Source organism: Scyliorhinus torazame, chromosome 17 (assembly GCF_047496885.1).
Source record: "Scyliorhinus torazame isolate Kashiwa2021f chromosome 17, sScyTor2.1, whole genome shotgun sequence".
NCBI classification, from domain to species: Eukaryota; Metazoa; Chordata; class Chondrichthyes; order Carcharhiniformes; family Scyliorhinidae; genus Scyliorhinus; species Scyliorhinus torazame.
The window spans coordinates 160169280-160184833 of record NC_092723.1 but is presented as its reverse complement, the minus strand read 5'-3'; the positions used below and the strand labels follow the sequence as shown (position 1 = coordinate 160184833).

The 15554-nt window shown below is 51.7% G+C and overlaps 1 protein-coding gene and 1 non-coding gene across 5 annotated transcripts in view; both read right to left on the bottom strand.

The window, feature by feature from the left end:
- polr3e (polymerase (RNA) III (DNA directed) polypeptide E) overlaps positions 1-15554 on the bottom strand; it is a 98014-nt gene that overhangs the window by 34095 nt on the left and 48365 nt on the right. For all 4 annotated transcript variants that reach the window (XM_072481489.1, XM_072481487.1, XM_072481488.1 and 1 more), the window contains exon 16: positions 5718-5777. In XM_072481489.1, the coding sequence (XP_072337590.1) occupies positions 5718-5777 (60 nt within the window). The remainder of the gene's footprint in view (positions 1-5717; positions 5778-15554) is intronic.
- LOC140394660 (small nucleolar RNA SNORA53) lies at positions 4685-4937 on the bottom strand. The gene has a single exon (XR_011935956.1). It is a non-coding gene; the product is annotated as a small nucleolar RNA SNORA53 (small nucleolar RNA).

Here is a 15554-nt window from a genome sequence, read left to right as displayed (position 1 = left end):
AGTGCTAGATGCGGATCTAGCGGGGAGGGGGGGGGGGGGGGGGGGGAAGGGAGGACATTAGGGTTGCTGCTGCACTGTCCGAGGGGGAACTCAACATGGAAGAGATGGTCGGGGCGGGGGTTCCCCGTCTGGGGGACTGGAGGGTGCGGGAGGCGTGGGCACGGGACTGGCCTAAGATAGGAGATGGCTAGTTGGCCGGGGGGGGGGGGGGGGGGGGGGGGGGGTAAAGGACCTTCAATGAAGCAAGGGAGGGGGGTACCCTGCCCCCGACAATGTCGGATGCGACGATCTCTTTGATCTTGAAGCGGGATAAGGACCCACTGCAATGTGGGTCATATAGACCGATCTCGCTCCTCAACGTAGATGCTAAGTTGCTGGCAAAAATGTTGGCTACGAGGATTGAGGACTGTGTCCCGGGGGTGATTCACGAGGACCAGACGGGATTCGTAAAGGGTAGGCAGCTAAATACCAATGTGCGAAGGCTCCTAAATGTGATAATGATGCCATCGGTGGAGGGAGAGGCGGAGATAGTGGCAGCCATGGACTCGGAGAAGGCCTTTGACCGAGTAGAGTGGGAGTATCTCTGGGAAGTGTTGAGGAGGTTTGGGTTCGGGGGAGGGTGTATTAGTTGGGTCAAGCTCCTGTATGGAGCCCCGGTGGCGAGTGTGGTCACGAACCGGCGGAGGTCGAGTATTTCCGGCTGTGTCGAGGGACGAGGCAGGGGTGCCCCCTGTCCCCTCTGCTGTTTGCATTGCATTGGCAATTGAACCTTTGGCCATGGCGTTAAGGGAGTCGGGGAAATGGAAGGGGGTGGTCCGAGGGGGAGAGGAACATCGAGTGTCGCTGTACGCAGACGACCTGTTGCTGTATGAGGTGGATCCAGTGGAGGGGATGGTTGAGGTCATGCAGATCCTAAGGGAGTTTGGAGACTTGTCGGGCTATAAGCTCAACGTGGGAAAGAGTGAGCTCTTTGTGGTGCATCCGGGGGATCAGGGAAGAGGGATAGACGACCTACCGTTGAGGAGGGCGGAAAGGAGCTTTCGCTACTTGGGGATTCAGGTAGCTAGGAGCTGGGGGGCACTGCACAAACTTAATTTGACGCGGCTGGTGGAACAGATGGAGGAGGATTTTAAAAGGTGGGACATGTTGCCACTCTCGCTGGCGGGCAGGGTACAGTCGATTAAAATGGTGGTCCTCCCATGGTTTCTTTTTGTGTTCCAGTGCCTTCCAATCGTGATCACCAAGGCCTTTTTTAAGAGGGTAGGCAGGAGCATTGTGAGTTTTGTGTAGGCGAGCAAGACCCTGAGGGTAAGGAGGGGGTTCCTGGAGCGTAGCAGGGATAGAGGAGGGTTGGCGTTGCCGAATTTGGGTGGCTACTATTGGGCAGCCAACGTGGCGATGATCTGTAAGTGGGTGATGGAGGGAGAGGGGGCGGCGTGGAAGAGGTTGGAGATGGCGTCCTGCAAAGGAACGAGCCTGGGGGCGCTGGTGACGGCACCGCTGCCGCTTTCGCCGGCAAGGTACACCACGAGCCCGGTGGTGGCGGCAACGCTAAAGATCTGGGGGCAGTGGAGACGACACAGGGGAGCGTTGGGAGCCTCGGTGTGGTCGCCGATTAGGGATAACCATCGGTTTGTCCCAGGAAGGATGGACGGGGGGTTTCAGAGCTGGCATCAGGCAGGGATTAGAAGAATGGGGGACCTGTTCATCGATGGGACGTTTGCAAGCTTAGGGGCGCTGGAGGAGAAATTTGGACTACCCCCGGGAAATGCCTTCAGGTATATGCAAGTGAGGGCATTTGTGAGGCGGCAGGTGAGGGAATTCCCGCTGCTCCCGGCACAGGGGATTCAAGACAGGGTGATTTCGGGCATATGGGTCAGGGGGGGCAAGGTGTCAGCGATATACCAGGAGATGAAAGAAGAGGCGGAGGCTTTGGTAGAGGAGCTGAAAGGTAAATGGGAAGAGGAGCTGGGGGAGGAGATTGAGGAGGGGCTGTGGGCTGATGCCCTAAGTAGGGTTAATTCCTCTTCCTCGTGTGCCAGGCTTAGCCTGATATAGTTTAAGGTAGTGCACAGAGCGCTTATGACGGGTTCGAGGCTGAGTAGGTTCTTTGGGGTGGAGGACAGATGTGGGAGGTGCTCAGGAAGCCCTGCGAACCATGTCCATATGTTTTGGTCATGCCCGGCACTGGAGGGGTTCTGGAGGGGAGTTGCGGGAATAGTATCTAAGGTGGTGAAAGTCCGGGTCAAGCCAAGCTGGGGGCTAGCAGTATTTGGAGTAGTGGACGAGCCGGGAGTGCAGGAGGCGAAAGAGGCCGGTATTCTGGCCTTTGTGTCCCTAGTAGCCCGTCGAAGGATCTTGTTAACGTGGAAAGGGGTGAAGCCCCCCAGCGTGGAGGCCTGGAGGGAGGGGGGGGGGTTTCTGGGGGGCATTTGAGCAAGAAAACACATGAATGATCCGGAAAGCTGACATGTGCGGGAGGAATCCAATGTACAAAGTTCTGTATCATGTTGACTTGCCATGTTCATGTCTTGCTATGCGAGCTTTCTTTCTTTTTTGTTACGGAGGGGAGGGGGGGGGGTCTTTGTTTGTATGGGTGAAAATTTTGTTAAAAAACTCTTAATAAACATATTTAAAAAAACATTGAGGTATTTTTGGTATAGAAACAGCAACAAAATAGACAAGATACATGAAACCATAAACATAGTGCAAAAACCGTTAACCTTTCGAACAGGTCCCACCCTCATTACCACCCCTACTCTAACCTAGACTACTCCCCCCCCCTTGCTGACGATTAATTTTCCGCAAGGAAGCCGACGAACGGTTGCCGCCTCCGGGTGTTTCCCCTCGCCAGCCCAAACTTTTCCTCCTGCGCCCTCATACTCGGAAAGCTCCCCTCTTTGAACACATCCCCCATCTTCTCAATCCCCGCTCTCCGCCGTACCCGGAACCCCTCATCCATACTCCCCGGGGCAAACCGGTGGTTATCACAAATTGGGGCCCAGACCGATGCTCCCACTGCCGCCTCCACTGGCCCCAAACTCTCAGGGCCGCCCCAGGGCTGGTGGAGTACCGCGCCGGTCGGAGCGGGTTAGTAGATACATTCTGTAGAAATAGTTTTATCCACATCATTGAAAAGACGATGGGCTTAATTCAGTCTGAAGTGCAGAACATAGAACATTACAGCGCAGTACAGGCCCTTCAGCCCTCGATGTTCCACCGACCTGTGAAACCAATCTAAAGCCCATCTACACTATTCCATTATCATCCATATGTTTATCCAATGACCATTTAAATGCCCTTAATGTTGGCGAGCCCACTACTGTTGCAGGCAGGGCATTCCACACCCTTACTACTCTCTGAGTAAAGAACCTACCTCTGACATCTGTCCTATATTTATCTCCCCTCAATTTAAAGCTATGTCCCCTCGTGCTAGACATCACCATCCGAGGAAAAAGGCTCTCACTGTCCACCCTATCCAATCCTCTGATCATCTTGTATGCCTCTATTAAGTCACCTCTTAACCTTCTTCTCTCTAATGAAAACAGCCTCAAGTCCCTCAGCCTTTCCTCATAAGATCTTCCCTCCATACCAGACAACATCCTGGTAAATCTCCTCTGCACCCTTTCCAATGCTTCCACATCCTTCCTATAATGCAGCGACCAGAACTGCACGCAATACTTCAAATTCGGCCGCACCAGAGTTTTGTACAGCTGCAATATGACCTCATGGCTCCGAAACTCAATCCCTCTACCAATAAAAGCGGACACACCGTACGCCTTCTTAACAACCCTATCAACCTGGGTGGCAACTTTCAGGGATCTATGTACATGGACACTGAGATCTCTCTCTGCTCATCCACACTACCAAGAATCTTACCATTAGCCCAGTACTCTATATTCCTGTTATTCCTTCCAAAATGGATCACCTCACACTTTTCTGCATTAAACTCCATTTGCCATGTCTCAGCCCAGCTCTGCAGCTTATCTATGTCCCTCTGTAACCTGCAACATCCTTCCGCACTGTCCACAACTCCACCGACTTTAGTGTCATCTGCAAATTTACTCACCCATCCTTCTACGCCCTCCTCCAGGTCATTTATAAAAATGACCAATAGCAATGGCCCCAAAACAGATCCTTGTGGTACACCACTAGTAACTGAACTCCAGACTGAACATTTCCCGTCAACCACCACCCTCTGTCTTCTTACAGCTAGCCAATTTCTGATCCAAACCGCTAAATCACCCTCAATCCCATGCCTCCGTATTTTCTGCAATAGCCTACCGTGGGGAACCTTATCAAACGCTTTACTGAAATCCATATACACCACATTAACTGGTTTACCCTCGTCCACCTGTTTGGTCACCTTCTCAAAGAACTCAATAAGGTTTGTAAGGCACGATCTACCCTTCACAAAACTATCCCTAATCAAATTATTCCTTTCTAGATGATTATAAATCCTATCTCTTATAATCCTTTCCAAGACTTTTCCCACAACAGAAGTAAGGCTCACTGGTCTATAGTTACTGGGGTTGTCTCTACTCCCCTTCTTGAACAAGGGGACAACATATCAAATGGTGATTTAGCACAACTGGCAATTGTCATGGGGTCATTAAGCAGCCAGAGTAGTTTACAAGCATCTCACATTTCATTGCAAGATTTAAACCAGATGGACTTTGATAAACATGTCCACACAGCAGCAAAGTCCTGGTGGCAGAAACAGCCTGAAATAACAGGTTATTCCCATCAGAACAGAGAAGCTACTGTGCAGGTATAATACTTTGACACGCCAATGACTCAAGCACCTTTGACTGTACAACCAGTAAAGTTGATGAATGTCACCTGCCAGCCCACTGGAGAACCCAACACCGGGGTGAGAGAGATCTACCAGTGAGGCCTAACAGACACATCCCAAAGGTGGATCTAAGGAGCGTGTGAGGCATCACCTGTTATAATACAACTTCCCAGGATTCTACTTAATGGGGTTTATTTTCAACTTCAGGGTCAAGATAGAAAAATGCATTGATTCCAGTGGTGAGTTAGCCTTTCCCCCTAATGAAAACTGATAGGCCTACACAAGCACAGGACAAATGTGTTAAGAATTTAATACATTTATTAAAAACGCAAACTGGCTGTGTCCTGTCATTTGTATAGTTTTGGTTCATCATCACGGAGGATGTTTCCACTTTCATAACCAATCCAGACAAATTACAATTCAAACCCCTGCTAGTTAAACCCTCTCCTCGTTTGTTTCAATTTGCTCCATTTCAGTGGGGTATCATACCAATTGCCCTCAAATATTGCTCTATACCCATCTGTCGCTTGACACTTCACCTTGTTTGCTGCTGTCCAGTAACAACTGTTCCATTTACAATGGGGCCCATGCCCCCACCCCCTTTATTCTTTCCCAGAATGCAGGCATCACGAGCAAAGCCCACCCCTAGGTGACTAGGCCCTTTCAGTGAGCAGATAAGAGTGCACCACAAGTACTGTGGCTCTGGAATTACGTTTAGGCCAGACCAAGGACAGATTTCCTTCCCCAGGGACAATTAGTGAACCAGATGGGTTTTTAGAACATGGTCACCATTAGCCAACATTATGACACCGGCCAAGGAATGCAGTGGCCTTCAGATTTAACCAATTGACATTGGCAGCATTGGCCATCTGGGAATCTGAGAAGTGACTCTGCTGAGCAGAGTTCTGTTCACACTATGTACCTTGATCACAGCAGCTATTTCTTTCCTTACGACCCAGAGATCCTGCGTAAACTTCCACATCTGCAACAGAGGAAACAAGGAAAAGCACGATTAAAATTAAAACTCGATGTTTAACAATGCAGTTTAACATATTTAGGAAGACAGGTTACATAAACTGGATCCATATTTCCTTAAATTTAAATGATGGGCGGGTAATCTGTATAAGGCGTTTAAAACAATGTTGAGTCAATGAAGAGATGCTATTTCCTTTTGTGTGGGGGGGGGGGGGGGGGGGGGGTCTTAAAATTAGAGCTGGGCCATTCTTGGAAATCAGGAAACAATTCTTCAAACAAAGGGTATTGGAAATCTGGAACTCTCTCCTCCAAAAGGACGCTAGAAGTGAGTCTGACATTCAATGCCAAGGTTGATGGATTTTTGTTAGGTCCAAACTTTTGCACCTATTTGTAGGAGACGCAGGTTTCTGAGCTGCAAACACTCAAATGTTGTCTCAGTTCACTCTGGTGGGTTGTATAGCCAGTTGCAACAAATCACCAAATTCCCTCGAGAAGCGCACCAGACAATTGCATCCTCTTCGAGTATTTCTTCATCCCTGTGTAAGAACACTCCTTCCAGTGACACCAGAAATAGAAGGTTATATTCAGGACAAAACAGGCTAGCTCTCTATTCTCTTGAAAAGAGAAGTCGGAGGTGTGACCTAATAGAGGCTTTAACATTATGGGGGAGAATAAAACTAGAGGCCATCAATACAAGACCATCATCAGGAAATCAACTGGGAAATTTAGGAGAAATGTTTTTACAGTGTGGCGAATGTAGAATTCACTACCACTGGGAATGGTTGACATGAATGATATAGTTTAATTTAATGGGAGGCCACATAAGAGAAAGGGGGGTAACACTGATGGCGTTAGAAGAGAAGGATGACAAGAGGTTAAAATAAAGAATAAATACCATCATTGACTTGCAGGCTCAGGTGGCCAGTATCTGTGCTGTATTGTTCTATGCAGTGTCTTAGCTGTGAAAGGGCTCAGTTCCCCCCTCATCATCACATTGCTATTTGTGGGAGCTTGCTTTGTGCTCATTGGCTGCTGTCTGCCCCACATTATAACGGTGACTATGCACCATCTTGCCAGAGTACAGCTGCTCGGGCACAGTCCGCAGACACTCGCCAAGAATGGGGAGATGGTGGTGTAGTGGCAATGTCACTGGACGAGTAATTTAGAGGCCCAGGCCAACGATATGGGGTTCAAATCCCACCACGGCAACTGGTGAAATTTAAATTCAATTAATAAAATATAGGAATTTAAAGTTGGTCTCAGTAATGGTGACTGTAAAAGTATCATTGGTTGTTGTAAAAACCCATCTGGTTCAGTAATGTCCTTTATGGAAGGAAATTTGCCGTCCTTCCCACGTTTGGCCTATTAGTGATTCCAGACCCACAGCAATGTGGTTGACTCTTTTTAAAGTTATAATTTAAAGTTTATATTTATTAAAGTTTTTTAACAACACAATTTTTCTCCCTTACAAACAATAACCCCCCCCCCCCCCCCCCGGGGGGTAACAAAATAACAAGAAATCGCACTGAGCAAGATACATACATGACAAAATGGTATATTTACATAGCTTTATACACTGGCTCTCTCCCGCACGTGCCAGTTTCCCCCACCCTTCATGTTATCTCTTGCTCATCCACCCCCCCAAGCAATCCCCCATTCCCCCCCCCCCCCGGTTGCTGCTGCTGACCGACCTTCCTCTAACGAAGATAGCGAGATAGTCTAGGAATGGTTGCCACCGCCTGTACAACCCCTGCAGACCCTCTCAAGGCAAACTTTATCCTCTCCAACTTGATAAACCCTGCCATGTCATTTATCCAGGCTTCCACACTGGGGGGCTTTGCATCTTTCAACACTAACAAGATCCTCCGCCGGGCTACCAGGGTCGCAAAGACCAGAATGCCGGCCTCTTTCGCCTCCTGCACCCCCGGCTCGTCCGCTACTCCAAACAATGCTAGCCCCCAACTTGGCTTGACGTGGACTTTCAACACCTTAGATATAGTTCTCGCAACTCCCCTCCAGAACCCATCCAGTGCCGGGCACGACCAGAAAATATGGGCGTGATTCGCCGGGCTTCCTGAGCATCTCCCACATCTGTCCTCCACCCCAAAGAACCTGCTCAGCCTCGCCCCCGTCATATGTGCTGTGAACAACCTTAAATTGTATCAGGCTAAGCCTGCCACACGAGGAAGAGGAATTAACCCTACTTAGGGCATCAGCCCACAGACCCTCCTCAATCTCCTCCCCCAGCTCCTCTTCCCATTTACCCTCCAGCTCCTCTACCAAAGCCTCCCCCTCTTCTTTCATCTCCTGGTATATCGACGACACCTTGCCCTCCCCGACCCATACACCAGAGATCACCCTGTCTTGAATTTCTTGTGCCGGGAGCAATGGGAATTCCCTCACCTGTCGCCTCACCTGCATATATCTAAAGGCATTTCCCGGGGGTAACTCGAACTTCTCCTCCAGTGCCCCTAGGCTCGCAAACGTCCCGTCAATGAACAGGTCCCCCATTCTTCTAATCCCCGCCCGATGCCAGCTCTGGAACCCCCCGTCCATCTTCCCCGGGACAAACCGGTGGTTACCCCTGATCGGGGACCACACCGAGGCTCCCACTGCACCCCTGTGCCGTCTCCACTGGCCCCAGATCCTTAGCATTGCCGCCACCACCGGGCTCGTGACGGCGAGAACGGCAGCGGTGCCGTCACCAACGCCCCCAGGCTCGTTCCTTTACAGGACGCCATCTCCATCTTCTTCCATGCCGCCCCCTCTCCCTCCATAACCCACTTGCGGATCATCGCCACATTTGCTGCCCAGTAGTAGCTCCCTAGGTTTGGCAGCGCCAACCCTCCTCGGTCCCTACTGCGTTCCAGGAACCCTCTCCTTACCCTCGGGGTCTTATTTGCCCACACAAACCCCATAATACTCCTACCTCCTCTCTTGAAAAAGCCCTTGGTGATCACGATGGGAAGGCACTGAAACACAAACAGAAACCTCGGACGGACCACCACTTTGACCGACTGCACTCTACCCGCTAGCGAGAGCGGCAACATGTCCCATCTTTTGAAGTCCTCCTCCATTTGCTCCACCAACCTCGTCAGATTCAGTTTATGTAGGGCCCCCCAAACCCCTGGCTATCTGGATCCCCAGATACCGAAAAAACCCCACCGGCCTCCTCAGCGGTAGGTCCCCTATCCCTCTTTCTTGGTCCCCTGCCTGTAACACAAAGAGCTCACTCTTCCCTACATTGAGCTTATAGCCCGAAAACTCCCCAAACTCCCTTAAAGTCTGCATGACCTCCACCATCCCCTCCATTGGATCCGCCACGTACAACAACAGGTCATCCGCATATAGCGACACCTGATGCTCTTCTCCCCCTCGGACCACCCCCCTCCATTTATTAGACTCCCTCAATGACATGGCCAATGGTTCGATCGCCAATGCAAACAACAGGGGGGACAGGCGGCACCCCTGCCTCGTTCCTCGGTACAGCCGAAAGTACTCCGACCTCCGCCGGTTCGTCACTACACTTGCCACCGGGGCTCTGTAAAGGAGCTTAACCCAACTGATAAACCCTCCCCCGAACCCAAACGTATGCAGCACCTCCCAGAGGTACTCCCACTCTACTCGGTCAAAGGCCTTTTCCGCGTCTATAGCTGCCACTATCTCCGCCTCTCCCTCCTCCGATGGCATCATTATCACGTTTAAGAGCCGCCGCACATTAGTGTTTAATTGCCTGCCCTTTACGAATCCCATCTGGTCCTCATGGATCACCCCCGGGACACAGTCCTCAATCTTCGTGACCAGCACTTTTGCCAACAACTTAGCATCCACATTGAGGAGCGAGATCGGCCTGTACGATCCACATTGCAGTGGGTCCTTATCCCACTTTAGGATCAAAGAAATTGTCGCTTCCGACATTGTCGGAGGCAGGGTCCCCTCCTCTCTTGCCTCGGTAAAGGTCCAACAGGTCTACGTACTTTCTGTAGAACTCCACCGGGAACCCGTCCGGCCCCGGGGCCTTCCCCGCCTGCATACTCCCCAAACCCTTACTCAGCTCCTCCAACCCAATTGGTGCCCCCAAACCAGCCACCTCCTGCTCCTCCACCCTCGGGAACCTCAGTTGGTCTAGGAATCGTCTCATCCCCTCTTCCCCCGCTGGGGGCTGGGACCTGTACAGCTCTTCATAGAAGGCCTTGAATACCTTGTTTATTTTCGTCGCACTCCGAACCGTGGCTCCCCTTCCATCTTTGATTCCCCCTATTTCCCTCGCTGCCGTCCTCTTACGGAGCTGGTGTGCCAGCATCCGACTAGCCTTTTCCCCATACTCGTAGGTCGCCCCCTGCGCCTTCCTCCACTGTTCCTCCGCCTTCCCTGTGGTCAACAGGTCAAACTCCATCTGGAGCTGTCGTCTTTCCCCAAGTAATCTTTCCTCCAGGGCCTCTGCGTATCTCCTGTCCACTCTCAAAATCTCCCCCACTAACCTCACCCTTTCCATGCCCTCTGTCTTCTCCCTATGAGCCCTAATGGAGATTAGCTCTCCCCTGATCACCGCCTTCAGCGCCTCCCATACCACCCCCACCTCCCCGTTGTCGTTGGCCTCCAAGTACCTTTCGATACACCCCCTCACCCTCCCACACACCACCTCATCTGCCAGCAGTCCCACATCCAGCCGCCACAGCGGGCGTTGGTACCTCTCCTCCCCTAGCCCCATTTCCACCCAATGCGGGGCGTGATCTGAAACGGCTATGGCCGAATACTCTGTCCCCTCCACCCTCAGGATGAGCGCCCTGCCCAGAACAAAAAAATCTGTCCGGGAGTAGGCTTTGTGCACGTGGGAGAAGAAAGAAAATTCCCTGGCCTGCGGTCTTGCAAACCTCCATGGGTCCACTCCCCCCATCTGATCCATAAACCCCCTAAGCACCTTGGCCGCCGCCGGCCTCTTTCCAGTCCTTGATCTGGAGCGGTCCAGTGCTGGGTACAGCACTGTATTGAAGTCCCCTCCCATTATCAGGCCTCCTACCTCCAGGTCCGGAATGCGCCCCAACATGCGCTTCATGAATCCAGCATCATCCCAGTTTGGGGCGTATACATTTACCAACACCACCCACGTCCCTTGCAACCTACCACTCACCATCACATATCTCCCTCCATTATCCACTACGATAGTCTTGGCCTCAAATGACATATGCTTTCCCACCAATATTGCCACCCCTCTATTCTTCGCGTCCAGTCCCGAGTGGACTACCTGTCCTACCCATCCCTTTCTTAACCTGACCTGGTCCGCCACCTTCAGGTGTGTCTCTTGGAGCATAGCCACGTCTGCCTTCAGTCCCTTCAAGTGCGCGAACACTTGAGCCCTCTTCACCGGCCCATTCAGGCCCCTCACATTCCACGTTATCAGCCGGATTGGAGGGGCTCTCACCACCACCCCCACAGCGACTAGCCATCCCCTTTTCTGGGCCAGTCCCGTGTCCGCGTCTCCCTCACCCTCCAGTCCCCCAGCCGGGGGACCTCCGTCCCGACCACCTCTTGTGTCCCATTCCCTTTCGGCCAGTGCAGCAGCAACCCTTCCCCCACCCCCCCCCTCCCCCCGCTAGACCCGTCTAGCTTTTTTGCTCCCCCATATCACTCCCGTAAGTCAGCTGACACCTGTTGACCCCGGTTTCCCCCGCCGTCCCTTTGACCACCCCGTGTGGGAGTCTGCCAATCAATATGCGTTCCTTCGTTCCCCTTCCCGCCTTTCTTCCCGCCCGCGGGAAAAACCCCGCGCTTTCCAAAGCCTGCCCCGCCCCCTCTGGCGCAGCTCCTGTCGCGGCCTTGTCTCTCTCCCCCAGCCCATGTAACATTTCCTGCGCGTGATTGACCCCCTATATACAACAACCATCACACATCAACCCTCAAACATCCCCCCCACCCTCACAAACCCTCAGTTAGAGTCCAACTTTTCGGTTTGTATGAAGGTCCACGCTTCTTCAGGCGTTTCGAAGTAATAGTGTTGGTCCTTGTATGTGACCCACAATCGCGCTGGCTGCAGCATTCCAAATTTCACTCCTTTCCGGTGCAGCACCGCTTTGGCCCGGTTGAAACCCGCTCTCCGCTTTGCAACCTCCGTGCTCCTGTCCGGGTATTTTCGGATCTCTGCATTGTCCCACTTGCTGCTCCGCTCCTTCTTGGCCCATTTCAGGACCCTCTCTCTGTCCGAGAACCGGTGAAATCTCACCACCATCGCCCTTGGCGGCTCATTTGCCTTGGGCTTCCTCGCCAGCACCCGGTGTGCCCCGTCCAGCTCCAGCAACCTCGAAGGGGCCTCCACGCCCATCATCGCCCCGATCATCGTGCCCGCGTATGCCACGGCATCGGCCCCCTCCACTCCTTCTGGGAGACCCAGGATCCGCAGATTCTCTCTCCTCGGCCTGTTCTCCAGGTCTTCGAGTCTTCCCGCCCACCTCCTGTGTAGCGCCTCGTGCCGCTCCACTCTCTCCGCCAGGCCCAAGAGCTCGTCCTCATTCTCACTGACTCTTTTCTGTACCTCCTGGATCTTCACCTCGTGGGCCTTCTGGGTTATCCCTAGTCTTTCAGTTACCGCCAGCACAGGCGCTTGATGAATTCCTGCAGCTCCGGCCCGCACTCCGCTTTGTCCTCGGCCTCCGCCATTTTGATTTTTTCCCCCTTGCTTCTCCCGCTGCTCCAATGCCGCTTTTTTGGCCGTTGCACTTCTGGTCCGGTCCATAAATATTGGAGGGGGACCTCTCTCTTCACTTCCCCACGGGTTGTCTTCAAAAAAATTCCGTTGGGGCTCCTCCAATGAGCCCGAAAGTCCGTAATAGCGGGAGCTGCCGAATCGTGCGGCTTAGCTCCGCATAGCCGCAACCGGAAGAGTCTGCAATGTGGTTGACTCTTAACCACTCCCTGAAATGGCCCAGCTAGCTATTCAGTTCAAGGATGATTAGGTTTGGGCAACTAATGTTGGCCGAGCCAGCGAAGCCCACAATAGTTTAAAGGAATAGAAAAAAGCAAATGCACCCAGATTCACACTGTAATCAACTCGAGAGTCCTGGAGCTCAGTGCATTCCTGCTGTTGATTTGTTTTTTTTGTCTCACAAATCAGCAAAATCAAATAATATATTATTCGCATAAGCCTCATTACATGGACATTTATATTCGAAAAGCATGACCCAGATAATCAAAGGATACCAATAAAATTGATAAGATAACATCATGAGGTATTTTAAAACTTGGAAGATGGAGAGGTGAAGAGATTTAGGGAGAAGATTCCAAAGCTGAGGCAGCTGAACTCAGGGCTGCCAATGATAAACTGTATGAGATTTGTTGATGCACCAGAATTGGAGGAGTGCAGAGATCTCGGATATTGGAGGGCTGGAGGTTTCAGAGACAGAGGGGGACCAGGCCATGAAGGGTTTAAAAAATATTCTTGAGAATTTTCAGATTGAGAGATAACAGGTTGAATATCTGTGGTTTGCTTCACACAAGACCAGACATACCTGGTCATCTTCAGGAAATGATGAACCAAGTCAAAGTTTGTTTTGATGCTGGAATATCTCAGGCAAGTATTTTTGATGTGAATTCCTTGTAAAACACTGATGAAAGCATAACCTTTTAGATGCACAGCAAAGGTAGAAACAAGTGGAATCCCTGCATTACTTCACATTTCACAATCCAAGTAAAATATTTTTTAGCACCTTTCACAACCTCAGGACTCACCAAAGCATTTCCAACCAATTAAGTACTTTTGAAGTGTAGTCACTGTTCTAATGTGGACGCAACAACAGCCAATGTGCACAAAGCAAGCTCCCACAAATAGCAATGTGATATTATGCAGATAATCTGCTTCAGTGAGTTGATTCAGAGACAAATATCGGCCAGGGAACTGGGGAGTGTCCTCCTCTTCAAAATAGTGCCATGGGATCTTCTATGTCTACCTGAGAGGGCAGGTGAGGCCTTGGTTTAATGTCTCATCTGAAGGATGGCACCTCTGACAATGCAGTGCTCCTTCAGCATAGCCCTGAATGGTCAGCTTACACCACGTGCTCAGGTAAGTTTCTCAATTCAGTATTTTTTTACTGCACAACCTATGCAGTCAGGAAACTCTGCACACTCTTCCTAGCATTTATTTTTTCTCTTCTCATTTTTAAAAATTGAATGTTGAGCAAAAGATAAACCTTGTAAAACGACCTCCCTGCATTTTCTATTTTATAAAACAGCAGCAGATTATTACAAGTCAACCCGATTTTAATTCAAAATGCACAACCCAGAACTGAAACTGGAAAGGAATTAGTTCAACCGCAGAAACTCCAGACTGTTAGCTATCAGGTTTGATTCAGTTGGTAGCATTCCCGCCTCAAGAGTCAGAAGCTTGTGGGTTCATGTCCCATTCCAGGGGCGAAATTCTCCCCCAACGGCGGGATGCCCGCCGACTGGCGCCAAAGCCGGCGCAAATCAGACGGGCATCGCGCCGGCAAAAAGGTGCGGAAGTCTCCGCATCTTTGGCGGCCTAGCCCCAACATTGAGGGGCTAGGCCGACGCCGGAGGGATTTCCGCCCCGCCAGCTGGCGGAAATGGCGTTTGTTGCCCCGCCAGCTGGCGCGGAAATGCGGCGCATGCGCGGGAGCGTCAGCGGCCGCTGTCAGTTTCCCCGCGCATGCGCGGGAGCGTCAGCGGCCGCCGAAAGTTTCCCGCGCATGCGCAGTGGGGAGAGTCTCTTCCGCCTCCGCCATGGTGGAGGCCGTAGCGGAGGCGGAAGGGAAAGAGTGCCCCCACGGCACAGGCCCGCCCGCGGATCGGTGGGCCCCGATCGCGGGCCAGGCCACCGTGGGGGCACCCCCCGGGGTCAGATCGCCCCGCGCCCCCCCCCAGGACCCCGGAGCCCGCCCACGCCGCCTGGTCCCGCCGGTAAATACCAGGTTTGATTTACGTCGGCGGGACAGGCAATTCCTGGGCGGGACTTCGGCCCATCCGGGCCGGAGAATCCAGCGGGGGGTCCCGCCAACCGGCGCGGCTGGATTCCCGCCCCCGCCCAATCTCCGGGAGCGGAGACTTCGGCGGGGGCGGGGGCGGGATTCACGGCGGCCAACGGCCATTCTCCGACCCGGCGGGGGGTCGGAGAATGACGCCCCAGATTCTTCAATCCATAAATCCCACATTTCCAGTGCGGTACCGAGGGAGTGCTGCACTGTTGGACGTGCCGGTTTCCAGATGAAACATTAAACTCTCTTAGGCAAACACCATAGATCATATGGCATTATTCTGAAGAACATGAGTTTCCCCCCCATGTCATAATCAATATATTTTTGTAAAAGAAAATTCAATTAATGGGCAATTTAGCGTGGCCAATCCACCTACCCAGCACATCTTTGGGTTTTGGGGGTGAGACTCACGCAGACACGGGGAGAATCCACATAGACAGTAACCCGGGTCCGGAATTGCACCCGGGTCCTTGATGCCGTGAGGTAGCAGTGCTAACCACTGCGCCACCCGGCATAGTCAATATTAATCCCTCAATCAACATCATTAGAAATAATTTGGATGGTTATCACATTGCTGTTTGTGGGAGTTTGGTGCGCGCAATGGGCCGCTGCATTTCCTCCATTACAACAGTGACGACATTTCTTAAAAATTCTCCTTTTTCACATTTTCTCCCACATTTACATCCATCAACAATAAACAATAATCAGCAAGATATGTCAGTCCCCATAATAACAACGATCCCATCTACCCACCAACCCCCGAACCTCAACCCGCATGTTTACATAAACAAATGAAAAAA